This window comes from Choloepus didactylus, chromosome 4 (assembly GCF_015220235.1).
Source record: "Choloepus didactylus isolate mChoDid1 chromosome 4, mChoDid1.pri, whole genome shotgun sequence".
NCBI lineage: Eukaryota > Metazoa > Chordata > Mammalia > Pilosa > Megalonychidae > Choloepus > Choloepus didactylus.
In genome coordinates, this window is record NC_051310.1 from 3186197 (window position 1) to 3213280 (window position 27084).

Here is a 27084-nt window from a genome sequence, read left to right on the forward strand (position 1 = left end):
GCTTGAACCCAGCCCCATCCCAGAACAAGGCTGGGAAACCCGTGAGGTGACGTGTCCTTTAGAGAACAGCCGGCAGGACGGGGCATCTCACCTGGAAGGGGAGCTCCAGGAGCTGGCTGGGGATCTCCATGAGCAGCCCCAGGTCGACCAGGGCCCGGTTCCCGTAGTCGACGAAGAACACCTGGGGCGAGAGCGGGGCCCGGGGGCAGGAGACCCTCCGTGAGCCGCGGGGAGCGCGGCCGCGCCGCCCCCGCCCGCCCGTCCGGGAAGGCGCACCTCCGCGGAAGTCCCGGACACACAGAGGATCTGCGCCCTGAAGTAGCTTTCTCTCCCGAAATCCGCGAAAGGTGCCAGGCAGACCAAATCCGGATGTGGATGCACAGGCAAGGGCACCAGTCTCAGCTGGTTTATTTCAGCCGTAAGTTTCTTCAGGATCTTTGAGTTTTTCTCATCAATTCTATATCCCCAAAAGTGTCCCACTTCGACCACCTAAAAAGAAGGAAGAGGTGCAGAGGTGAAACTGAGGAACAATTCCCGCAACAGGAGGCTGCGCTGAAGGTGCCGGCGCCCCACGCGGCACCCCTGGGTACCTCCCTAGGGGCAACAAGACCCGCCCGCGGCTCGAGGACAATGAAACAAGCACCCCTTCTTTGTTTAACGCCCAGGAGGCAAGCCCAGCTCCCCCGGAGCCTGCCAGGGTGCAGGGCCAGCTGGGAGGCGCCGGCCCAGGCAGGAGGACACCAGGTGGCTGCTCCCCCCGAAAGGGCCCTGGGTGGCAGCTTCCAGCCACTGCTGCCACGATGACAGCTTGGAGCGCCCCAGTCTGCCAGCAATCCAGATCTGTACATGAAGTTTTCCACGTGAGGTGCCGCTGCAGATTTACCAAAAATTAAGAAGTGAAAAGCATCCTCTAAAGAATAATGGTGCCTCTGCTAGTTTTGTTGATATAAAATGAATTACACAAGCATACAACATTGTGTATCTTGTTGCTAAAACTGATTTTAGAATATTTTAAAAACTAAACTTTCATTCTGTAATAATAAATATTTGCATTTCATTTTCCATGTACTAACCACATTTCAGTTTAACAATTACAGTAATTCAGGCTCATCCACGTATACTGGATCACCAAGGTGCGTGTGTGTGCGTGTGTGTGCGTGTGTGTGTGTGTGTGTAAGGGTATGCATATAAACTTGTGTCACATACACAATGTGACAATCTTAAATCAAGACAGCTGAAAAGCTAAGACGATTCCATCAAACTATTCTTACCTCAGTAACATCAACGGTTAAAAGGAGATCTGTAATTGCCCAGAACTTGTGGAACGTATTAAATGAGACTTGCATAGGATCTACTGTCTGCTTTTGGAAGTCCACATTGACCCTATTTAACATGATTTAAAATAAATAATAAAAATCAAGTGTTACAAAGAAAACATGTTTATATATATGAAGTCACCACTTCAACTATTACACTGTTCCCATAAGAAAAAAAATTTAATAAAATACCTTAGCCAGAGAGGACACATTTGATCTCACGTCAGATGTCAGCTTTGGGTGGCCTCCTGTACACGCTGCCACACAGAGGGGCAGGCAGGGCTGCCCTGGATGGGGCGCTGCACAGCCACCCTGAGGAACGTGTCCTCCATTTGGAGGTGTTACAGGATACCCACCTTCAAAAGCACAAATTCTAAATCTAGGACTTGCAATGCTTTGTAACCGTGGCTTCAGAGCTAAGGAGCTTTGACCTTTAGAAAACTTTAAAAATGCATTCTTGGTTCAATGCTATGTTAGAAAACAAATAATTCTTAAATAAACCCAAGAAGTATCCCCCTCATCTCTTACAGCAACAACATAGCAAATGCTCAAGTTCTGGGGTATTTTGGAAAAAGACAAGTTTGATAAAAATTCCCTTAATATTTTTATTCTTAAAAAGGGGAAAGAATTATAAGAGAGACCCCAGACCAACTCTTTTCCCAACCTGCAGACACATTTACTAAAAAAGAGTGGCTCAGGAAAAGATAACCCACACTCAGTTACACATGAAAACAGAACCTGACTTAAAGCAGGACGTTTTTTTCTTCCATGACACTCCCAAACTCTCAGACACCCAAACATCACTGACAATGGATGAAACTAAACAGAACACATTTCCTGTTCTTCACCACGTCCTCCAATTCTTGCCAAGTTCCTCATGGAATCAGAAAGACTACAAACGGGCAATGATGGATGAGAACGTGGCCAAGAGAGCGAAGTGATGTGTTCAAATGCTGAAGGGTGATTTACTTTGGTCCAAAAGGCAAAGACCCTGGAGGCTCGATGGCGCTGCCAGGGCGGCAGTGTCCCTCCCTCAGGGTGGGAGACGGAGGGACGGACACCGTGACAAGGAAGAGGCAGGGGCCTGTGCTGGCGAGTAGGTGCTCCTGGCTGTGCCTCCACTCCGTCCCACTGTCTGCTATGCTAAAAACAAAGAATATTCTAGTTTGCTTTAAAAGGAAAATTCCCAAAAAGGAATGCTTAACTCTGAGGAGGAAGGAAGGACACCATTAGGTTGAATCCCTGCTGCTAAACTGGAAGTTGCATGAGTGATTCCGCTCAGTCCTTCCCACAGCCTGCGTGAAGGTAGCATAAGTGAGACAGCGGGCCCGCGGAGGGCCAGACGGGGGGCAGCGGGGGGCGGCAGGCGGGGGAGGGCTGCGCCAGCACACTCCGCTGCTCCATGAGGCAGGTGACTCCAGCGGGTGTGGGATGTGGGGCTCGCCTAACTGCGCAAAAGCCAGGCAGGTAAACAAGCATGTAAAACGCCACGTGGACATCTGAGAGCAGATGCAGTCTCACCCTCTCCCTTCTGAAAATACCTTGTGTTCCGGAGCTTGGAGACAGTCCCCCCTTGCACCTTCCCTTCAATTTCCTCCGCGGGGTGAACGTTGAGTTCAAGTGAAACTTTTAGTTGAGACATCTTAATTGCCATGTATACTGCAGGAAGTGTTTTAAATCTCTCTGTTGGATTACGAGAGAACTCCACAAAGGCTCTGCTCCACAAATTTAAATAAAAAAGCAAATTTATCAGGTATCTGAGAAAAAAAAAGAACTAACTGCATATTAATTTCTCTCAAGATTACAAACTTTCACTGTCACACATCTCTTCAAAATGCCAGTAACTCTTCATTCTATTAATCAGTAAGAAGTATTTAAGAAAAAATTACAACTTGTTACAGGATGTATTTTTGTACAATACAGTTCATTGTTTCTCCAAGAAAAACTAAAGTCTGCTTAATGCCTTTACAATCTCAAAGCATTTTCAGGCATCTGTGAGGGAAACAGCATCCTGAATATGTCCATTTGCAAGTCAAAGAAGTGAAGGCCCTACTGGTGGGAGGTGACTGGCCCTAAATCACACAGTGTGTGTGTCTGAGCCAAAACTAAGTATCACCTCCTTGTAAAATATAATTTTCAGCCAAGAAATCTTAATTCTCATAATTACAACAGAATAACAGGTGGGAAGTTTTTATATAATTTTATTGTAAAACAAAACAAATATAGAGATTTCAATTAGGTTTTACTGAATTCCTCCTGTTCCTGGCTTTTTGGGCATAGTTCCGATGTTACGCCAATTACTTGGAAAGGTAGAAGTGTTCCTCCTGGAAACGTCGGTGTCACTTCTTGTGCCTCAAGTATGTATTGAAAGGCAAAGGATAGATAAAAAATAGTAATTCAGAGTCAAGGCTGTGCTCCTCCTGGGCTCTTCCAGGCCTTCGCTGGTGAGGAGGCGTGTGGGCCACACCGGACGTGTGGTGCTGGTGAGAGGAAGATTCATTCCCCTGTCATGGAATGCCATGGGAGAGGTCCGGAAGGAAATTTTCAATTTCCAAATTGAAAATGAATTTAATATGTTCGAGTTAAGTGGACATTAATAAAAAAAAGTATAAGTTGTCTTTTCTTATAATTATTAGATTTTGAAAGCTTGATAAGTTATATAAAAATGTACACAACACTTTTTTTTTAATTTTCCAACTCTAAAAATTAAAAATCAAATCTAACCTCCTAACTACAGGATCTAGAAAAGGAAGAGCAAACTAAACATAAAGCAAGCAGAAGGAAGGAAATAACAAATATTAGAGTATAGATAAATGAAATAGAGGATAAAAAAAAAACACTAAAGAGAATCAACAAAACCAAAAGTTGGTTCTTTGAAAACACACAAATACATACCTCAGAGATTTTGTGATTTGCACCCCCCCACCCCAAATAAAAACCATTAAATTTATTACCAAGTAATGCTGATGCATGGCACGCCCTTCCCACCCCTCTCTGGGTGGTGGGGGCAGGGGAGGGAGGTACACGCATGAGTACCAGTGCCTGCTGGACATTTCCTGGTCAGAAACAAAAAAAGCCTCAATTTTAAATTTGTCTGTGAAGTTCATAATGTCCCTCGGTCAAAGCACCTAACATGGATGCAAAGAGACTTATGACCCCTCGATTATAAAACCATTCTGGAGAAAGATCAGTCATGGAAAGTTTTATTTTGAGCAATGTGGACAACATAGCAAATGCTAAAGTTCTGGGATATTTTGGAAAAAGACAAGTTTGATAAAAATTCCTTTAATACTTTTATTCTTAAAAAGGGGAAAGAATTATAAGAGAGATGAAGAACATCAAGTGGTTACAGGAAACAGATCCCTAACTTGCCTCCATCCTTCCGAGACTCTAAGCCTCCATGGCCCCACCAGGGCCACAGCCCACACCCGTCCTCGCAGCCCCAGGTGGAAAAGCCTGGGGCCCCTTTGGCTCCTCTCTCTTCCTGGTCCTCCAAATCCCAGAGATCTGTGCTCCCAGAATAAAGCCATGCTGATCCTCTCGACACAGCCTCAGGGCCTCTGGCTCGGGTTCCTTCAAGGACTCCACTAGTCTCCTCTCCTCACCTCCAGCCACTTCTGTTTATCCCGAGATGCTGCTCCTGGATTGAGTTCCGTAAAACATGGTTCAGATCAGAATGCTTGGGGGCGGGGGGCCTCCAAATGCCCGTCATGAAAAGGCACCCAAGACCAGGCGCTGACCTCCCGCAAGGTGGACTCCACTGGGCACCCGCTGGGCTCGGCCCGCCCCCTCCCTCCTGCAGCAGCACTGGCTGGCGCCCAGGGCTTTGTGGTGCCCGCGTCCCCCTCAAAGGTCTCCTGATCAACTTCCAGTGACTGTGGTTCCTCCTCCTTTGAGCCTCAGACATGATGACTTCTTCTGACCTTCCGGACCTCTCCCATGGCATTCCATGACAGGGGAATGAATCTTCCTCTCACCAGCACCACACGTCCGGTGTGGCCCACACGCCTCCTCACCAGCGAAGGCCTGGAAGAGCCCAGGAGGAGCACAGCCTTGACTCTGAATTACTATTTTTTATCTATCCTTTGCCTTTCAATACATACTTGAGGCACAAGAAGTGACACCGACGTTTCCAGGAGGAACACTTCTACCTTTCCAAGTAATTGGCGTAACATCGGAACTATGCCCAAAAAGCCAGGAACAGGAGGAATTCAGTAAAACCTAATTAAAATCTCTGTAAGGAAGTCCCAGACAGGAAGAGCATGAAACACACAGAAAGCAATCCAGCAGTAAGACCAGTGACGGGGTTACTGCCATTCCCATAAGTCAAAAGATCACCATCTCTGACCTACTGGATCCCGGACGAAGCCAGCAGACTGTCTACACCCAAAAGGACAGTTTAGTGGGGTGATTCCAGTTTTAAAAAGGGATTTTATAGGTGTAAGAATTTGACTGGAATTTGTACTGGATTTTTAAGAGAACCTGAGACACTGTATTTACAAGTTTAATTTATTAAACTTGTAAGAGTTGTTAAGAATATCTAAAAAGGGTTTTCTTATTACGGTTAAAAATTTGCCTTCTGAAGCATTTACATGCTTACAAAGAAAATTAATATATTAATCTTAGAAAGACATCTTTAAATGTTTGAGGGAACTAATCCAAATTGAAAATGAATTTAATATGTTCGAGTTAAGTGGACATTAATAAAAAAAGTATAAGTTGTCTTTTCTTATAATTATTAGATTTTGAAAGCTTGATAAGTTATATAAAAATGTACACAACACTTTTTTTTAAATTTTCCAACTCCAAAAATTAAAAATCAAATCTAACCTGCTAACTACAGGATCTAGAAAAGGAAGAGCAAACTAAACGTAAAGCAAGCAGAAGGAAGGAAATAACAAATATTAGAGTATAGATAAATGAAATAGAGAATAAAAAAAAAAAACACTAAAGAGAATCAACAAAACCAAAAGTTGGTTCTTTGAAAAGATCAATAAAATTGACAAACCTTTAGGCAGACTGGCAAAGAAAAAAGAGAGAGGGTGCAAATAACTAAAATCAGAAATCAAAGAGGTAGTACATTACTACAAACCCCACAGAAATAAAAATGACTGTGAGAGGATACTATGAACAACTGTATGCCAACAATGAGATGAAATGGACAAATTCTTAGAAACACACAATTCCCGACACTGACTGTGGGTTCAGGAGTCAGCCTAGCAGTGCTAGTGCCCAGCTGTCTGGTCAAGCACACACTGGCCTATCTGTTGCTGTGAAGACATTCTGTGGACTCCAATCATCAGTACATTGATTGCCTCTATGGCTGATTGCATCTGCAGTTGGCTAAGGGGAGTGTCTTCCACGAGAAACGTCTGATAAGTTGAAAGCTTTTAAGGAGGAGGTGACGACTTCAGCAGTCAGAAGAGAGAACTTTCTTCTCTACTTCAGCCAGCCAGCTTCTCCTGGGGTATTAATTCACTGAAGACCTTCATTGGAATGCCATCCTGCAGTCTGCCTTACCAAATTTGGACTCGTGAATCCCCACAGTTCACGAGACACTTTTATAAAATCTCATACTGTTTAAAGGTATCTCCTGTTGGTTCTGTTTCCCTAGAGAACCCTGACTAATACACTGACTCAAGAAGAAACAGAGGATCTCAACAAAACATTAACAAGAAAACAGATTGAATCAATAGCCAAAAACCTCTCAACAAACAAAAGTCCAGGACTAGATGGCTTCAACAGTGAACATTACCATTCAAAGAATTAGTGCCAATCCTGCTTGAATTTTTCTGAAAACTTAAATAGGAGAGAATACTTCCTGACTTATTCTACGAGGCCAACATCACCCTCGCACCAAAAGCCGAATAAAAACACTAGAAGAAAAGAAAATTACAGACCAATATTCCTTAAGAATATAGATTGCAAAAATCTGCAACAAAATACTAGCAAACCAAATCCAACAGCATATTAAAAGAATTATGCATCATGATCAAATGGGATTTATCCCAGGGATGCAAGGATGGTTCAACATAAGAAAATCAATTAATGTAATACACCCCTTCTTGATAAAAATACTCAGAAAACTAGTAACAGAAAGAAAATTCTTCAACACAAATAAAGGACATATATGAAAAACCCACAGTTAACATGACATTCATTGGTGAAAGACTGAAAATTTTCCCCCTAAAATCAGGAACAAGACAAGGATGCCCACTGTCACCACTGTTATTCAACATTGTACTGGAAGTTCTTGCCAGAGCAGTTAGGCAAGAAAAAACAATAAAAGGCATCCAAATTGGAAAAGAAGTACTAAAACTTTACCATTTGTGGATGATATGATCCTGTGTCAAAAATCCAAAAAAAAAAAAAATCTACAACAAAGCAACTAGAGCTAATAAGTGAATTCATCAATGTTGGAGGAAAAAACCAGTACACAAAAATCACTGTGTATTTCCAAAATTACTAATGAACAATTGGAAGAGTAAATTAAGGGGGACAAAAAACCATTTACAAGAGCAACTAAAAGAACCAAATATCTGGAATAAATTTAACCAAGGATTTAACAGACTTATACACAGAAAACTGAATAAATGGAAGGACATACCATGCTCACAGATTAGCAGATTAAATGATGTTAAGACATAAATCCTACCCAAAGCAATTTACAGATTCAAGCAATCCCAATCAAAATCCCAACAGCCTATTTTTCAGAAATGGAAAAGCCAGTCATCCAAAATATACGGAAGGATAAGGAGCTTCAAAAACCCAAAACTTTCTTTAAAAGGAAAAACAAAGTTGAAGGACTTAACACTTCCCGAACTTAAAACTTATTACAAAGCCACAGTAATCAAAACAGTAATCAAATCTGGCATATAGACCAATGGAATTGAACTGAGAATTCAGAAATAGACCCTCACACCTCACACAAAATTGATTTTCGAGAAGGCTGACAAGTCACTCAGTTGGGAAAGAACAATCTCTTCAACAGATGGTGTTGGGAGAACTGGACCTCCATATGCAAAAGAATCACAGTGGACCCCTATCTCCCATTATTAATTCAAAATGGATCAAAGACCTGAAGATAAGAACTGAAATTATAAAACTTCTAGAAGAAAACATAGGGAAGCATCTTCAGGACCTTGTGTTAGGCAATGATTTCTTAGATTTTACACCCAAAGCCCAAGCAACAAAAGAAAAACAGATCAATGGGACTTCATCAAAATTACAAACTTCTGTGCATCAAAGGACTTCATGAAAGTAAGAAGACAACCTACAATGGGAGAAAATATTTGGAAATCACATATCTGACAAGGGTTTAATATCCAGAATTTATAAAGAAATCCCACAACTCAATGACAAAAGAACAAACAACCCAACTAAAACATGGACAAAAGACTTGAATATAAATTTCTCCAAAGAAGATACAGAAATGGCCAAAAAATTCGTGAAAAGAGGCTCAAATTAGGGAAATGCAAATTTAACATAATGAGATGCCAGAGCACACCCACTAGAATGGCTACTACTTAAAAAAAAATGGCAAATGACAAGTGTAGGAGAGGATGTGGAGAAATGGGAACGCTCGTTCACTGTTGGTGGGAGTGTGAAGTGGTGCAGCCGCTGGGGAAGGCAATCTGGTGGCTCCTCAGTAAACTAGGCATCGTATCACCCGGCAATCCTGCTCCCAGGGATACACCCAGAAGGACTGAAAGCAGGGGGCTGAACGGAGTATCTTCACACTGGTGTTCACAGCGGCAGAATTTACATTTGCAAAAAGATGGAAGCAGCCCAAGTGTCCGTCAACAGATGACTGGATAACCAAAATGTGGTATATTTTCATATGTACAATGGACATGTTATTCAGCTCTAAAAAGGAATGAAGTCCTCATACATGGATGAACCTTGAAGACGTGATGATAAGTGAAATAAGCCAGACACAAAAGGATAAATATAGCATGATCTTGCTGATAAGAAATAATCAGAATAAGCAAGTTTATAGAGTCAGAAACTAGAATACAGGTTAACAGGGGCTAGGGTGGGGTTAAAGAATAGGGAGTTAATGTTTATATTGTACAGAGTTTCTATATGGGGTCTTGGACAAGTTTTGGCAATGTGCAGAGGTGATGGTAATACAACATCATGAATGTAATTAACAGCACTGAATTGTTTATTTGAATGTGGTTAAGGGGGAAAATTTCAGGTGGTATATATGTTGCTAGAACAAAAAACGAAGTAAAATAAAAACCTTAGGACAGTGCAACACAAACAGTGAGCCCTAATGTAAACTATGACCTATAGTTAATAGCACAATTACAATAATACTCTCTTATTAATTTTAACAAAGGTACCACACTAATGCAAAATGTTAAAAATGGGAGCAGGTATATGGGAACTCTGCATTTTCTACATGATCTTTCTGTAAACTTACAACTTCTCTAATAAAAAATGTTTTAATTAAAAATCAATTAAAAACTGTAAATATCTTTTCTGTGCATAACATTCCCTCTTGAAAATAAGAATTCATAGTGACACTGCAAAACGTATCACTTGGTCCTGACCTGCTATTAAAATAGAGCCAGAGACAATTGAGTTTTATAGTATTTGTCTCCCCAAAATGTTCAGAACAGATTTGTTCTCAACAACTGTAAGCAGATAAACTCTGTCTTAAAGCCTCCTTGTGGCCTACAAAATTCCTTCATCCTAGGGACTGGCCGTGGACGCCCGGGCTCAGGTGTGCACACGGTGATGTGCCCTCTCAGAGGACCAGCCGAGGACCACACTTCCACTAGGGCAACTCTCTGGCCTGTGACTACCAACCACATGGCTCAACTCCTTTAAGGGGTCACCTAGGTGAAAGAGAAGACAAATAGCTCCCGACAAGACGACAAACCAAAGGTACATTATAAGAGCCATCTGCTCCAGCCTGTATTTCCATATGCACCCAGTTTTTAAAGTTGGCTTCTGTAAACATTTATAATTTTATGGCTTTTTCATAATTACAGTGGATTACAGAAAGACACCACTTACTTTGCACCATCAAATACAATGGACTTCACTTGACCGCACTGTCTAAAGAGAGACTGCAGCTGTTTATGGTAGAGAAATCCATAAGGAGGAATGTGCTTCAACTGCAAAACATGCACAGCGTTAGTGAGAGCAGGGGACACGGGCCCCACACACAGCTGGGAGCCACTGCACACACTACTTCAGTTCTCAGAGACAGAGTTTAGATCAGTGTATTTAATGACTAATGGCTTTCAAAGTATCACAACTAAATCTTAATAAATATGTTACATAAAGGTTTGTCTTCTCCTGTTAAAACAGTCCAAGAGTCTAATACAACAGAATTAAGATTTGTTTTCTTCTTTTTTATTTGATTAAGCTGACCAAATACATCTTTTTTAAAACCTAACATTCCTATACAAGGAATAATGTAGAACTTAACAAATTAACTTATAAAGCATACAATGTTACGTTTATACCCCTCATTAGTAAGAGAACTTGAACTCGACAGGAAGGCATCTTCCTGGGAGAGGAGGACACCTGGGCTGTCTGCAGGTCCCCCCAGCACTCGGCCCTTCCACGCAGCTTCAGGGTGGCCTGTGCTCCAAGCTCTGGCTCTGCCCTGAAATGGGAAGTCCCCAGCCACCGTGACCAGGTCCTGGTTATCTCAGGGCCCACCCCAGCACTGTGAGAGGTCCTGAGTGGGGGAAAGCATCGGCTGTGGACTGAGATCTGAGTTCAAATCCTGTCCCTGTCACCCCCATATGTTAAGTGATTGCCCTAAAACCCAAATGGCACACTGATGGAATAAGGATGATAAAAATGAACCCCCAACTCAAAGGGCTACTAGGAGGACCAAGGAAAAAAGGATAAAAAGGCCTCAACACAGGACCCCTCAGCTAAGGGCTAGGTAAATATTAGCTATTAATGCGTCTTTACTAAGCATGTGACAGGCAGCTTTCTGGCCCCCCGACTCCATGGTGAATGGGCCGCCTGGTGGCTGAGGGCGCAGCCCAGCTACCCGGGGAGAAGAATCTTGGGGGATTCTCCCCCAAGGGCAGCACTGAGGAAGGAGCTCCATGACGTGGTGAGAGGAGACACACCGTTTTGAAGCCATCGAAAGAGCTTGACCAACACTGAGGATCCGCGAGAGCGGAGGTCCCAGCCCAATTATCCCCAGTCATGAGAAACGGCCACCTTCTCAACTGAAAGCCTCTCTGCAGGTATAAAGTGCACCTCAGCTGCCCCTCTCACCTCCGGTACAAGCACTGGCTCCTTTCAGCACTCTTTGAGACCTCTGCCTGACCATCTGTGGCCCTCCACTTCAGACCTTTTTATTCCTGGAGTAATAGCACTATGGTGGCACTAACACTGACCAGAATAAAAGCTAGCAGCGAAGAGTGCTACTCCATGCCAGAAACACTGCCAGGTGCTTTTTATCCACCTTTATTAGATATGGGCTAATAATGGAATCAAGTGGCCCAAAAAAGCCCCATCCCCCAAAGGCTTTATTCCATCTGTGTATCACGGTGCCGCTGAGGTTCACATAAGCGGCCTACAAGGTCGAGCAGCACAGTGCCTGGGACCGCTCAGCAGAAGGACCCAAAGGACGTGAGATTTAAATGCCAATTTCAAGGCCCTACTTCCCAAAATTCTAGTTCAGATGACATGGCTTGGGATCCTCAAATCTGAATTTAAAAAGAAACACACACACACACCCTCCAGGTGATTCTGCCATTCACCAAGACCTAGACTGGGGATTACTGGTTTAAACCACAGTACTGAATTGGCAACCAGTAATGGTTTATTTTGTGCAAAATGAAATTGTTAATTAACAAAATGTTCTTAAACTTATGGCACGCCTTCAAAATGGCACATGATCAAATTGGCATCAGCCACAAACACATAATTTCTCTGGGCTTTCATTTAAGTTCAGGCCTGCAAAAAAGGAAGAAAGGAAGAAGCAGACACATCTGAAAAGGTTAAACAAGTCACAATATTCACATTAGGGAAAAAAACCCACTTAATATTTATCAAAATAAAACAATCAGAGAAACAAAATGTCTGTATTAGCCACAGTAAAATTAAGCTCCATGTGAACACCAACGAGCCATCTATCCTCTCTGGAAGGTGTCTTACAATCTCCACCTACCACAACAGTCGTCTTTGGATCTTTGCCAGCCAGCTCCCTGACAGCCATTTCCTCATCGGGCTGTCCAAAAGTAAAGTAATTTGGATAAAAAGCACCTGCCAGTACAACCTAGGAAAGAAATTTATATTCGTGAAGTAAAAGCATTACTTTATCAGTTATTCTCACTAATATACTAATCTCATCCTGGAATGGAATATCTGCTATAAATGTAAAAGATGAGGATCATTTATAATAAAAACAAGACCTGTCACCAATCAACCAGAAAGCAGAATTCTGGTTATTTAATGGTAAAATAAACACTTTATACACAATCTTTCTTCCAAGGCGCCTGAGTACTTCTCAGAATGAGGTTTAGGAACACTGGTGAGTTAAAACAAGGATATTAGCCGTTGTGCAGGTAGTAGATCAGGGGGCTAGCCAATTTTTCTCCACCTTCTCCCCTCCATCCTGTCTTCTACTGGGGCCAAGGCCCTTTCTTTTCCCTATGTTTAGAGAGATTCCAGTTGGAATGACTGTACCTGAGACAGCAGGCCGGTATCATCCAATATGCACATCTAAAAAGCACTCTGCAAAGAGCCCCTTCTTCAATAAATATATACCTTGTTTGAAACATTTATCCACTGAAGACTCTCCCCCACCCTTAAGCCAATTTTACATCCAGAAAAACTCTCTCATTCCCCACATGACCCAGTTTACAGGCATCTACCTAGAATCCAACTCTACACGCACCAGCCAACACCGCATATGTTCCTCCTCTGAAATCCTTTTAATGGAAGCAATTTGCCTTTCTAGGATATACTTCCTGTCAGGTTCCACCCAACCAGCTACTAATCTGAATTCATGGCCTCCAAAGTTAAAAATAATAGTTTTAGTTTAGGAGAATAGCTAAATACACTGAATGATATGTAGAGCATTTTCACTTTCTTAAAAGCTAAAACAAAAAGATCTCTCCTGGGACAGTTATAACTGTTGTACTTATTATGATGGCTTGGAGCTCTGTACCCCAGGAAAACATGTCCTTAATTTTAATCCATTTCTATGAGCGTGAACCCATGTAAATAGGACACTTTGATGAGGTTACTTCAGTCAGGGTGTGGCCCAACTTTATCAGGATGGGCTTTAATTACTGGAGTCCTTTATAAGAAGAGTGGAAGTCAGACAGGGAGGATACCACAGGAAGGAACCAGAGTTCAACAAAACCCAGAGAGGCCAGGAGAGGCCTCAAGGACCAAGGACCACCAGCAGCTGCCCCAGAGTGCAGGGTCTTCTGGAAGAAAGCATCACCTTGATACCTGGATTTTGGACTTCTGGCCTCAAAACCATGAGCCAATAAATTCCGTTGTTTAAGTCGCCCCACTACGTGGTATTTATGTGAGCAACGAGGAAACTAGAACAGTGCTCCAGAGAAACACTCCCAGGAATTTAGATATGGCTCCAGAATCACCCACTCAATTTCTTGGGATACCGCAACTGCAAAAGACAAGAGTTTTTCCTGATTCCTAAAGGAAATGTGAACATTCTGAACCTAAAATCTCTGTTGAGACATGACTGGTATCAGGAAGAAGGAATAAGCACTTTGTCAACCACAAGACCTAGTGAAGAGAAGTCATCAGGAAAAGATCCCCAGGAAATCCCACACACCTGTAGGATGAACCGCTGCTTATGTGTGTACTCTTGGTCCAGGACAGGTCGCTGAGAACCAACGTACATGTTGAACTGTGAGATTCTAGTCTTCAACTCTTCATATAATTCAGCCACCTAAAAAGACACACTGAAATCTAATATCTCAAAATATATATGTTATCCAGAATAGTGAAAAAATTAGAAAATAAGTGCACAATGGGGAAAGCATTAATACACCTATGGGATGGAACAATAGAAGTCATCTTATTCAAGTTTAATTAATAAGGAATGGGAAGGATGCTCAACACAATACCAGAGACAAAACCTTATATGCTTCATGATCACAACTCATAACCCCACACACACAAGGCCAAGGCCAAGGCGTAACTGCAATTCTCTGTGGATGCCAGAAGAGCGGGTGACGATATCCTTTACTTAAGTTCTTTACACACTTTCAAAACCTCTGCCACGAACACGTACTACTTTTCTGATTAAAAACAAGCTTAGTGAACAACTGCTAAACAGACTCTCTGAATGAAAAAATCCACACTTAGTTATAACAAAAAATATTTCACACAAAACATCAAACTTTAAACATATACATAAGAGAACACATCAGTCCAAATACCTTTGAGCTGATCATAAATTGTTTTACTTTCTTTAAAAAACCATCAAGACCATGGGCGTGAACATAACTGGAAAAAAATGTGAAAGGACAGAACAATTTAACAGCCATTAATTCTGAGGAGGAGCGAAGGAGCAAAAAGCCTCTGGTTGTGGAGAGGATGGGAGCGCACATTTGCATGGGAACTTCTGTATTTTTCTATGATAAGAATCGTTTATTGATTGTAAGCACATATTAAATTCTCTGATTAAAAATCAATTAAAATTATAAAGTCACTTTTTCTAATAAAAATGAGATAAAATCAGAAATTAACAACCGTATATCTAAAAATCTTTCTTTCTATCAGGAAACTACAAAATACTCTTCCAAAAAACTCTTCACTCAAAGAGGAAACCAACACTAAAAAACGTTATAGACTACTTAGACAATAACAACAAGATCCTACATTTCAAAAATCAGTGAGTCAACTGGTTTTCAACACGAACTCCAAGACCACTCAATAGGGGAGGAACAGTCTCTTCCACAAACGGTACCAGGACAACAGGACAGGAACATGCCTAAGAACGGAGGTGGACCTCTGTATCTCACACCATATGCAAAAATTAACTCAGAATAGATCAAAAGCCTAAATGCAAAAGCTAAGAGCATAAAACTCTTGGAACAAAACATAGAGGCAAATCTTCGTGACCTTGGATTTGGCAAAGGATTATTATACATGACACTAAAACCATGACCAACAAAAGGAAAAACAGATAAATTGGACTTCATCAAAATTAAAAACTTTTATGCTTCAAAGGACACCATCAAGATAGAGATATTTTTAAATCTTATCTCTGATAAGGGACTTGTATCTAGAATGAATAAAGAACTCCGACAACTCAATAATAAAATGACAAACCAATTTAAAAATGGGTGTTCAAAAATGCAAAACACCAGAAATGGACTGGCTTTTATAAAAAGGGGTTTATTTGGTTACAAAGTTACAGTCTTAAGGCCATAAAGTGTCCAAGGTAACACATCAACAATCAGGTACCTTCACTGGAGGATGGCAAATGGTGTCCGGAAAACCTCTGTTAGCTGGGAAGGCACGTGGCTGTTGTCTGCTCCAGAGTTCTGGTTTCAAAATGGCTTTTTCCCAGGATGTTCCTCTCTAGGCTGCAGTTCCTCAAAAATGTCACTCTTAGTTGCTCTTGGGGTGTTTGTCCTCTCTTGGCTTCTCCAGAGCAAGAGTCTGCTTTTAATGGCTGTCTTCAATCGGTTTCTCAGCTGCAGCTACTCTCTCAGCTCCTGTGTGTTCTTCAAAGTGTCCCTCTTGGCTGTAACAAGCTCGCTCCTTCTGTATGAGCTTATACAGTGCTCCAATAAACTAATCAAGGCCCACACTGAATGGGCGGGGCCACACCTCCATGGAAATAATCCAATGAAAGATCTCGCCCACAGTTAAGTGATCACATCTCCACGGAAACATCCAACCAAAAGTCTCCAACCCAATCAAAACCAATACATTTCCTGCCCACACAAGACTGAATCAAAGATAATGGTGTTTTGGGGGGCATAATACATCCAAACCAGCACAATGGGCAAGTGATGCAAATATAAATCTCTCCAAAAAAGACACAAACAGTCAACAAGCACATGAAAAGATGGTTGATGGCACTGATCATCATGGAAATGCAAATTAAAAACGCAGTGAGACACCCAGTTTTTCTGAGTTCTGTGTGTCTTGAACTGAATCATTGAACCTGAGCGTGGTCTTTGGGGACCCCCACCTGAACACACAAACCTAATCAAGAAACAATGATAGAACATAAGTACACAACATTCAGAATGAGAAAGATATAACCACTGACACAAATTTGAAATCATACAAGAATATTGTTTATAACTGTATACCAGTAAATTTGAAGATCTAGATAAACTGCATACTTAAATCAAAAATATAAAGCTCATCAAGAATGACTCCAGAAGAGTTAGAAACCAGAATAAGTAAGAAACTATCAAAGGCACTCAAAAGATTTTCTTTAAAAATCTATCCCTCAAAATAGCACTGGTCCCAAATGCTTTAATGGATGAGTTCTATTAAACCATAAGAAACATATTTCCAGTTATGTAAAACTGTTCCTGGGCCGAGAAAGATGTTCCTCCTCCAAGAAAGCACAGCCCTACACCAAAATCGGAGAGTCATGTGCACACATGCAAGCACACGCACGCACACGCACCAATTTAACTCATGAATACAGATGCAGAAACTCTAGAAAAAACGCTGGCAATTAGAATACAGAATTATTTTGAAAGAAAATATTATAACCAAGCAGAGCTTATTCCAATACCCACAAGGCTGGATCACATTGTATTTAGCTATATTAATAGGTCAAAGGTAAAAAGACCATATGATTACCTTGATACATACTGAAAAGACAGCTAACAGGATTATACAACCTTATCTTTATTAAGTTATGTACAGAAAAAACTTCTTTAACCTGAAAAAGAGTATTCATTGGAAACCGATAAACCGTCTTTCAGAGGGAAACACCCAGGCGCTGCGACAGTGGTGGAAACGCAGCAGGGCTGCGTCACCACCCCAGGTGCTGTCGGTGCCCATGTATTAGAGAAATTTGCATTCAGTTAGTCAAAGAATTTACAACTCACCTCTCTAATTCTCTTGATTTGAATGTAATTTAACCTTCCCCAGTGAAGTTCATCCTTTAAACACATAAAAGCATTGCACTCAATTAATATAACAAATTAGAATTTAATTGGGCTACTATTATATAAAATTAAAAAGACTGACAATAAATACGAATTCTTGAACTAGTTATTGAACATTCTACTCAACTTGACCAGGGCTTGATATTATTCCCTCTTTCATACCAAAGCCAGAAAACATGATTCCTCAACCCCAACCACAAACATTATACAGAAACTCTCTTTCTTATGAGCCCATCTGTCCTGAAAATTAAAGGTAGTTACAACTTGTTTGCCCTGATCAAGGATGTCAGACAGAACATACACCAACAAGAAAAACAATGTGGCCTTTTCTAAGATAGCTTAAAGGGTAACTCGTACAATTATCGAATAGAGACTCATCTAGGCACAGCCAATTTGAATACAAATTTAAAGACTGATGAAAAGTCTTTTGAACCTCATCAGCTGGGAACAACCATCACCACAACTTCCATAAAACGAAGAACATCAATTAAAGTCTAAGAATAAATAAAATGGAGGCTGACAGGTTAAGTTTCTTTTAAACTCACTATTTAAAACTTAGCTGAAAATAGTAAAAGAAAAGACTTCAGCCTTCTTAATTTTGGAAAAAACATCCTGTCAAATACCAGCAGGTATTGATAAGCCCCTCGGAGCCAAAGGGGCAAATGACACTTAAGAAAAATGAATACAAGCAGCACAGCCCCACTGCAGGCATGCTCTAAGGCAGACATCTGCAAAAGAGTGCACCCATGCGGCAGGGTGCCTGCCGCCATCAGAGGGCAGCCCTGAGGGAACCATCCCGCCACCCGGGAGCCTCAGCTCAGGCCCTGGCGCCCCATGTTCCACACGCAGTGACCCAGTTGAGACAGACGGTCCTCAGGGGATCTCCTCTGACCACTCACAGCCATCGACAGAAAAAGGAAGAGCTAACCAACCTTTGGATGCCGCAGCTCTCCTCTTTGTCTGCAAGCCTGCCAAGTCTAAAAATGAATAACCCAGAGTTAAAAAATACTTCATTGACTAATTGAACTATTTTTAAAAGTTCAACTGTAATATATTTTGACCACAGAAAATTTATAAATTTAGCATTTCCATCTATTCCATAAAATTAGACACCCATCCCCACCCTCCCACCCTCTTCCTCTGTCTTAAACTGTTGAATGTCAGTAAATTTAGTAACTTTGACAGAGAAAGCATTTTCTCCTTCCACGTCAGTTTTACTAAAAGTCTGCGGGTGCTGCTGTCAGAGTCTGCGTAACAAAAAGCTTACCTTAAATGCCTCCATGAGTGCAATGCAGTCACTCCCACTGTTGCCCGAGAAGTTCACCTTGTTCCTATAAGCAGATAACAGAAAGTGTCATCTGATGCCATTAAAACAAAGTGACATATTAATGTAGGAATACAGAATACCTATATCCATCAAGATGCTGCCTAAAAGGCATTGCAAAAAAATTCTTCAAAGAAAGCGCTGCCGCTAACAACAGAAAAAACAAAGAGAATGTTAAGATTTTTAGTGTGGCAGTATGCACACTTCTCATTAATACTTCTCTGCACTTACACTTACCGATAATGAGACATTCATCCAGACATCCAAACACATGCCCGAGGACTATCAGTTTACCAAGCTGCTGGTTAACAGGAAGCTGGGCCAACACTCTTCCCAAGAAGGTCAATTCACCATCATGGGGGTTTTCATCTTCTCTCTGCCCGCCCACTGCAAGTGCTCCAACCTTTTTGAAATAAATTTCTACTATTAGGAAGCAGAGACCTGTTCACACTTTTTTCTAAAGGGGAGGGAGGTCCAAAACAGGAAATGAAAACCAAATGTTGGTACTGAGGGCCTAAAGAATACCTAACTCAATTTACGAATGGTCAATCTACTAAAAAAATTTTTATTTGCTCTTTAAAACTTAGAATACATTGAAGTGTGATAACAGGGGGTAACATTTACGTGTTCTCCCACACAAGTCTACTTAACTCACAATTTAATAACTACAGTGTGCACAGGACTAAATCAATAATTCAACTGCCATATCATGGTGGCCACTCACCATAAAAATGTATTAAACTATGTATGGAAAAATCACTTCCATAATTTGCCCAAGCGCATTTCACAGGAACCCAGGCAGGCATTATGTTTAAATGTAAAACAGCAGCGGCCTGAGGTGGAATGTCCCCAGCCCCATAAAGGGCAGGTAAAGCAGGATGTGCCTTGTAGCAGACACTGGTTGTGAAATGCACGGCCCAGAGCAGAGTTCAGAGCAGAGTACAAGTGGGGTACAGGGTCAAAGAATCCTAAAGCAGCAGCAGGGTTTCCAGTAATGCAATGCGGGCAAGGAACAGAGCGAGAGAGGAAATGAGGAGACTGGTGGAAAGAGAGTGGGGGAGCCACGTCCCTTCTCTCTGCCACCCCGCCCCCCCAACTTGCTGCTCGATGCTGGAGGGGAGATGGGGTGGGGGGAGGCACTGGAGAGGCACGAGAGTAGAGGTTGTAAATTTGTACATGACAACTAATAACGTTGGTCTGAAGAACATGGACAGAACCTGGAATCAAAAGTAAGTCATTTCACAAACTTTTCAAGCAAATACAGGATATTTAAAATAGTGAAAATACCTTACAGATATTCACATTGTGGAATCCAGCTCCCCCTACCAAAAAAATAAAAAAAAAAAACCCACACTTTAGCGTTTCCCAGGACCAACCAACGCTGACTGACCTACCTCCTTCAACAGCAGGACGGTGCGCTCGATGTCGCTCAGACTTGGTGGAGAAAGGGCAGTGGCCAGCAAAGCTCTTGGCTCGCCCATGTCAAGTAATTTCACCTTTAATATTGTACTTCCCAATGGACAACGCTGAAAAGAATACAATTTAAATTTAGAAACAAAAGAACAACTAAACCAATTAACCTATTCACAGAACTAGTGCTTTAGAAAGAGAGGAGCAGAGAAGAAGAGAAAAAGAAAAAGAGGAGCAAGAAAGAAAAACAAGATGCGAGAAAGAAGTGAAGAAACAGAAGAAAGAAAGGAGAGAAAAAGAGAGGGGGAAAGAAAAAGACATGAGAAAAGGGAATGAAGAGAGAGAGGAGTGAAAGGAGAAAGGCAAGAGAAAAAAGTAAGAGAAAGAAAAAAAAAGAAAGGAGGTAAGAGCAAGAAAGAGAGAAGGGGAGAAAGAGAAAGAAAGGGGGGGAGAGGGAAGAGAAAAAGGAGACTGAAGAGAGAATAAACAAGCCAATCCAACAACTATTAATCATACAAGGAAAAAAAACATCAGCAGTTAAGGACAATGATGCTATGGAGCCAGTAGACCCTGAAAAGCATTCTTCTCATGAAAAATTTTAAATGTGCATTAAGTCCCTAATTGAGCACTTGGTGCTTAATAAATAGTGAGTATTGTCATTACTGACTAGAATTGTCAGGTGTAGTAAGTTTTCTGGAATCAAAATCATACAAAACCTAAAATTATATTCGATATCCCCAATCAAGACAGCAGATTGAGAAGCTCCAAGGCTCCGTCTTCCCAACAAAAGCTTTTGGGAGAGGAGCTAAGATGGCAGCATAGAAAGGAGTGGAAGACTCTTAGTCCCCCCCGGAACAATTCATAAATGACCAAAAAACTAGTAAATAACCTGGAATAACTGCGGGGAGACAAACGTGACTGTCCTCTCATCATCCACCAACCTGAATTGGGAGGAATGCCCGAGATCGCAGCATAAAATCTGTAAGTAAAACTGCGGACCTGCGCTGAGAGCCGAGAGCCAAGAGCCCCCCCTCACGGAAGCCAGGCAGTGCTAGAGAGCAGCACTCTCTCAGCCCAGCTCCAACTGGGGTTTCAATGTTAACTGCTCAATACAGACAGCGAATCCTCAACAAGCAGGCAGAGGCTTTTGGTGACAACTGACCTTGGGAGAGTCGGGGGACATATCAGTCTCAGGATGGGGAGCCCAGAGGATCGGATGCTGTCTCTGGCTGATGAGTGAACCTGGGAGCTTTTCTGTCCCTTTCTCTCTCTGTGGAGAAAACCTCACCTGTTTTCAGCCCACAGCGCTTTGCAGTAAGACAGCCTCAGCCATTTTAAAATCAATGAGTTTTTAAATCAGAGTTTAAAAACTCTGATCCGCAGAGTCAGAGAAACAAAGAACTTATTGATATGAAGATGACCTCTCTGGAGGGGGCATAGCTTCCCAAGAGGAAAGGGAGGGGCCCAGCTCTACTGCCCGCCTTTCCGGAACCAGACCCCAAAGCCTGGGGGAGGAGAGCCACAGGCCACACACTCTTACATAGGCAGTGACAGGCTGACAGGTGCACCTGCAGGGCAGAAAAGCACAGGTGTATCAATCCTCTAAGAAAAACCATCAGGGAAACCAGATACTGAATATTTCCTCCTTCTGTGACCTGAGCCTGTTCTCATCTGGGAAAACCTGATTGGGGTGGCCTAGGAGGTCAGATGCCTAGACAACAGAAAACTACAACCTACACTAAGAAAAACAAAGCTATGGCCCAGTCAAAGGAACAAATGTACAGTTCAACAGAGATACAGGAATTTAAACAACTAATGCTAAATCGATTCAAAAAGTTTAGAGAATATTTCGCAAAAGAGATAGAGGCTATAAAGACAACACTGGGCATACATAAGGCAGAAATTGAAAGTTCAAAAAAACAACTAGTAGAATCTATGGAAATGAAAGGCACAACACAAGAAATGAAAGACACAATGGAAACATATAACAGCAGATCTCAAGAGACAGAAGAAAACACTCAAGAACTGGAGGACAAAACACCTGAAAGCCTACACGTGAAGGAGCTGATGGAGAAAAGAATGAAAAAAATATGAGCAACGTCTCCGGGAACTTAAAGATGAAACAAGGTACAAGAATCTACGTATCACTGGTGTCCCAGAAGGAGAAGAGAAGGGAAAAGGGGCAGAAGCAATAACAGAGGAAATAATCAATGAAAATTTCCCATCTCTTATGAAAGACATAAAATTACAGATCCAAGAAGTGCAGCATACTCCAAACAGAAGAGATCTGAATAGGCCTACGCCAAGATACTTAATAATCAGATTATCAAATGTCAAAGACAGAGAATCCTGAAAGCAGCAAGAGAAAAGCAATCCATCACATACAAAGGAAGCTTAACAAGACTATGTGCGGATCTCTCAGCAGAAATCATGGAGGCAAGAAGGAAGTGGTGTGATACATTCAAGATACTGAAAGAGAAAAACCGCCAACCAAGAATCCTATATCCAGCAAAGCTGTCCTTCAAATATGAGGGAGAGCTCAAAATATTTTCTGACAAACAGACAATGAGAGACTTTGTGAACAAGACACCCGCCCTACAGGAAATACTAAAGAGAGCACTACAGACTGATAGGAGAAGACAGGAGTGAATGGTTTGGAACACAATTTTGGGAGATGGTAGCACAGCAATGTAAGTACACTGAACAAAGATAACTATGAATACGGTTGAGAGAGGAAGGTTGGGAGCATCTGAGACACCAGAAGAAAGGAGGAAAGATAAAGACTGGGACTGTGTAACTTGGTGAAACCTAGAGTGTTCAACAATTGTGATAAAATGTACAAATATGTTCTTTTATGAGAGAGAACAAGCAAATGTCAACTTTGCAAGGTGTTAAAAATGGGGAGGCATTGGGGGAGGGATGCAATCAACGTAAACTAGAGACTGTAACTAACAGAACCATTGTATCCTTTATTGTAACAAAGGCGATATACCAAGGTAAATGCAGGTAAGAGGGGGTATAGGGGAGGCATGTTAGACACTTGACATTGGTGGTGTTGTCTGACTCTTTACTCTACTTTGATTAAAGGTTACTTTTCCTTTTGCTACTTCCTAGCTGCCACTTTTTTTTCCTCTTTCTTTTGCCTCTCTACCTTCTTTGACTCTCCCTCCTGCCTTGTGGAAGAAATGTAGATGCCCTTATGTAGACAGTGGTGAAGGTGGTGAACACATAAATATGTGACCATACAGAGAACCATCGATTGCTTACTTAGGATGGAATGTATGGTGAGTGAACAAAACCATCTTAAAAAAAAAAAATGGGTTGATGACAAAACCTGAAGGGCAATATACTGAGTGAAATAAGCCAGACACATAAGGACAAAAAATGCAGGGTCTCACTGATAAGAACTAATTATAATATGTAAACTCATAGACATGAAATATAAGGTACCAAGATATAGGACGAGGCTTAAGAATGGGGAGCGGTTGCTTAGTATGAGCAGAATGTTCAACTAGGACGAACTTAAATGTTTGGAAATAAACAGAGGTGTCAGTAGCAAGATGTGAGAATAACTAACAGTGCTGAATGGCAAATGAATGAGGTAGAAAGGGGAAGCTCAGAGTCATATATGTCACCAGAAGGAAGGCTGGAGGTCAAAAGATGGGAATGTATAAAACTGAATCCTATGGTGGGCAATGTCCATGACTAACTGTACAAATATTAGAAAACTCTTCCATGAACCAGAACAAATGTATGACAATACAATTGGAAGTTAATAATAGAGGGGTGTATAGGGAAAAAATATATACCTATTGCAAACTATATACTACAGTTAGTAGTATTTCAACATTCTTTCATAAACAGTAATAAATGTACTATACCAACACTACGAGTCAACAACTGAGGGGGGCTATTTAGGGATATGGGAGGATTTGTGTTTCCTTTTCTTTTTTTTTTTTTTTTTTACATCTTTCACTTTATTTCTTGTCTGGAGTAATGAAAAGGTTCTAAAAATTGAACAAAAATTAAGTGTGGTGATGGATGCACAGCTCTATGAGGGTACTGGGGCAACTGATTGTACACTTTGGATCTTTGGATAATTGTATGGTATCTGAACAATCTCAATTAAAAAAAAAAAAAAAAAAAGCTTTTGGAACAACCAGCAAGAATTGGCAGAAATATCTTTTTCAAAGTTCTAGTTACAAAAGTGCCAAATCAAAGAAAGACCAGTTACAAGTGGGAGGTCCTTGGGTCGCCCTGGCAGGAGCACCCCCACCCCTCACTGCTCAGTGCAGAGCTGGCCCTGCTCCCAGTGCAGGTCCCTGGTCCCGGTTCTGGAGGGAGCAGAGTAACCCTCATGCACATGCTGGGAGTGTGTCTGCCTGGCCCAGTCTGTTCAGTGGTGCCTGAGGGGTTCTCCAACCCAGAACCTGCCCAGATGTGGAAGGCGGCTCACTGAGCTCTCCTACGGAACACTGAGGAAAAGTAGTCAAGTTATACTGTTTGCAACAAGGGACGCTAGCTGTAGGACACACAGTGCAGTGCCCAGGACCCTAAAGAAACTGCTTGCTAGGGAAGAGGGACATCTGTATGCCTATCAACAGGGAAAGTCCTAGGGTCACATGTGCATGCAATGACCAGAAAGGATCAGGGAGGCTCCTATGCTTTGTCCTTGAGCTAGTCACTAAACTTATTGTATGGATAAGCCCCTGAAGGAGAGCAGATCAATCTGCAAAGACTAGTAAAATGTCTTCTTGTCCCGGCCCGCCGGATGATCAATGGAGGCTCTGACTCCTGTGAGGGAAGAATGGTATGGGACAAGAGACACGAGGAATGACAGCAAGACAGGTTTCTGATCAAGCTGCAAAATTTTATTGAAAAGGCAGGGTATATATACTCTAAGGGTGGAGGGAGTGGCTAGTAAGGACGGGTGGCGACCTAGGATTGGCTGCTGCTGTTGCTAGGGTGGAAGGCAGATGTAGGGGGATTGGCAGTTGCTGTTGCTGGGGTGGAAGGCACAAGTACGGTTAGCTTTTGGCGCAAACTGGCTACTGCTTAGGCGGGAACTACCGTTACTTCCTTGAAGAAGGCTAATTATAGCTTAGGCTGTTCTTGCATCAGCTCTGGCGGCCATGTTGCATGTTACCGGTATCGCTGAAGGTGAATATTATATATGCTACCTTAATTGTCCCCAACATCTTTTTTTCTTCCTTTTTGTTAGCTCCCAGCATTCAATGAGAGCTTTGTCACAACAACGGCTGGATTCAAAGAAATAATGGCTGAAAACTTTCCACACTTAATGAGACATGAACATATACATCCATGCCATGCCAAACTGTAGTCTAACTGTCAAACGCCAAAGATAAATTGCCAACCAAGAATTCTGTATCCAGCACAACCATCTTTCAAAAAATGAGGGAGGGAGGGAGACTTCCAGAAAGATGGCAGAGTAGGTGAGGCAAAGTGAGCTTCTCCTCCATGAGAGTAACTAGAGAGGGGCCGGAGGACGCCAGGGACTGCAGTTCTGGGGTGTGACCAACAACAGAGGGCCCCCCACGGTACATGGAGGGGATGTCGACAAAAACGCAGGAGACGGCAGCTGGAGGGATAGGGTGACTATGTTCCGGTCAGGTCTGCCTCCCTAGCCGGCAGCAGTGAGAGGGCCGCTGGGCAAGGCAGTGAGCAGCGGCCCTCCATTCCCGTGTGCCTACCTTGACAGTTAGCCTTAGAGGAGATCCTCCACAGCCAGAGGGCAGGGAGCCCCACGAGGGAACCTGTGGGCAGCATGTGCTGTCCCCCCACGGTGGTCCAGGGTGCCTGGCGAGAAGCGGGGAGAGGAGAGGCACCACACCAACAAACAGGAGCCCTCCCACACCCCAGAGACTGGCGGGCGCAAGGCAGGCAGAAAACCAGCAGGCAGGGCCTGCGTGCCATCAGCGGGGTGCCTGTGAGCAGACTCCCTGCCTACCTGCTAGGGGCCCGTGAGGCAGCCCAGGGCAGGAAGTCCCTAGAGCACAGGGAGATCGGAGATCCAGAGAAACCATCAGTTTGGAGTCCACCCACAACACAGATGAAGTTGAAGGAAGACCTACTTGAGAGAGCCACCTGCTGGTAGCCAGGGAAACTGCACTCCAGAAAACCAAATTATATATAAATGCTCAAATAATCCTGCATTCTCCAAAATAACCTTAACAAGACAAGCAAATGCCCCAAAGTCAACAGAAAATTACAAACCACTTGAAAAATCTAGACGATATGGACAAGCCAAACAAATTAAAAAGCCAGAAGAGACACAAAATTTGGAGCAATTAATTAAAGAAGTACAAACAAACCTCCCAAACAACTTCAACAAGATGGCTAAGGATATAAAGAAAATCAAGAAGACTCCACAAGAACATAAAGAAGAATTTGAAAGAGTAAATAAAAATATAGCAGGCCTTACATAAATAAAAGACACTGCATCAAATTAAAAATAGACTACACAATATTTTGTGTTGACACATAATAGCAGATTTGAAGAGGCAGAAGAAAGGATAACGGAAGTTGAGGACAGAGTAATTGAATACGGGCACAAAAAAGAACAAATGGGGCAAAAATCGAAAAATTTGAAATGGATCTCAGAGAAATGAGGGACGACATGAAGTGAACAAATACAAGAATCACTGGTGAACCAGAAGGAGAAGAAGGGTAAAGGGCTAGGAAGAGTGTTTCAAGACATAGTTGAAGAAAATATTCCAACCCCTCTCTTCCAGTTTGCTAATGCTGCTGTTATGCAAAATACCAGAAATGGATTGGCTTTTATAAAGGGGGTTTATTTGGTTACAAAGCTACAGTCTGAAGGCCGTGAAAATATCCAAATTAAGGCATCAATACGTGTATACCTTCACCGAAGAAAGGCCAATGGCATCTGGAAAACCTCTGT

At 42.2% G+C, this 27084-nt stretch overlaps 1 protein-coding gene across 1 annotated transcript in view; it reads right to left on the bottom strand.

The window, feature by feature from the left end:
- TDRD9 (tudor domain containing 9) overlaps positions 1-27084 on the bottom strand; it is a 119705-nt gene that overhangs the window by 29411 nt on the left and 63210 nt on the right. The window contains exons 15-27 of the mRNA XM_037831705.1: positions 20147-20278; positions 18990-19155; positions 18836-18899; positions 18696-18759; positions 18361-18405; positions 17369-17422; positions 14113-14229; positions 12472-12579; positions 10344-10444; positions 2858-3031; positions 1272-1383; positions 277-489; positions 92-181 (exon numbers count right to left, since the gene is read on the bottom strand). Of these exons, the coding sequence (XP_037687633.1) occupies positions 92-181; positions 277-489; positions 1272-1383; positions 2858-3031; positions 10344-10444; positions 12472-12579; positions 14113-14229; positions 17369-17422; positions 18361-18405; positions 18696-18759; positions 18836-18899; positions 18990-19155; positions 20147-20278 (1440 nt within the window). The remainder of the gene's footprint in view (positions 1-91; positions 182-276; positions 490-1271; positions 1384-2857; positions 3032-10343; positions 10445-12471; positions 12580-14112; positions 14230-17368; positions 17423-18360; positions 18406-18695; positions 18760-18835; positions 18900-18989; positions 19156-20146; positions 20279-27084) is intronic.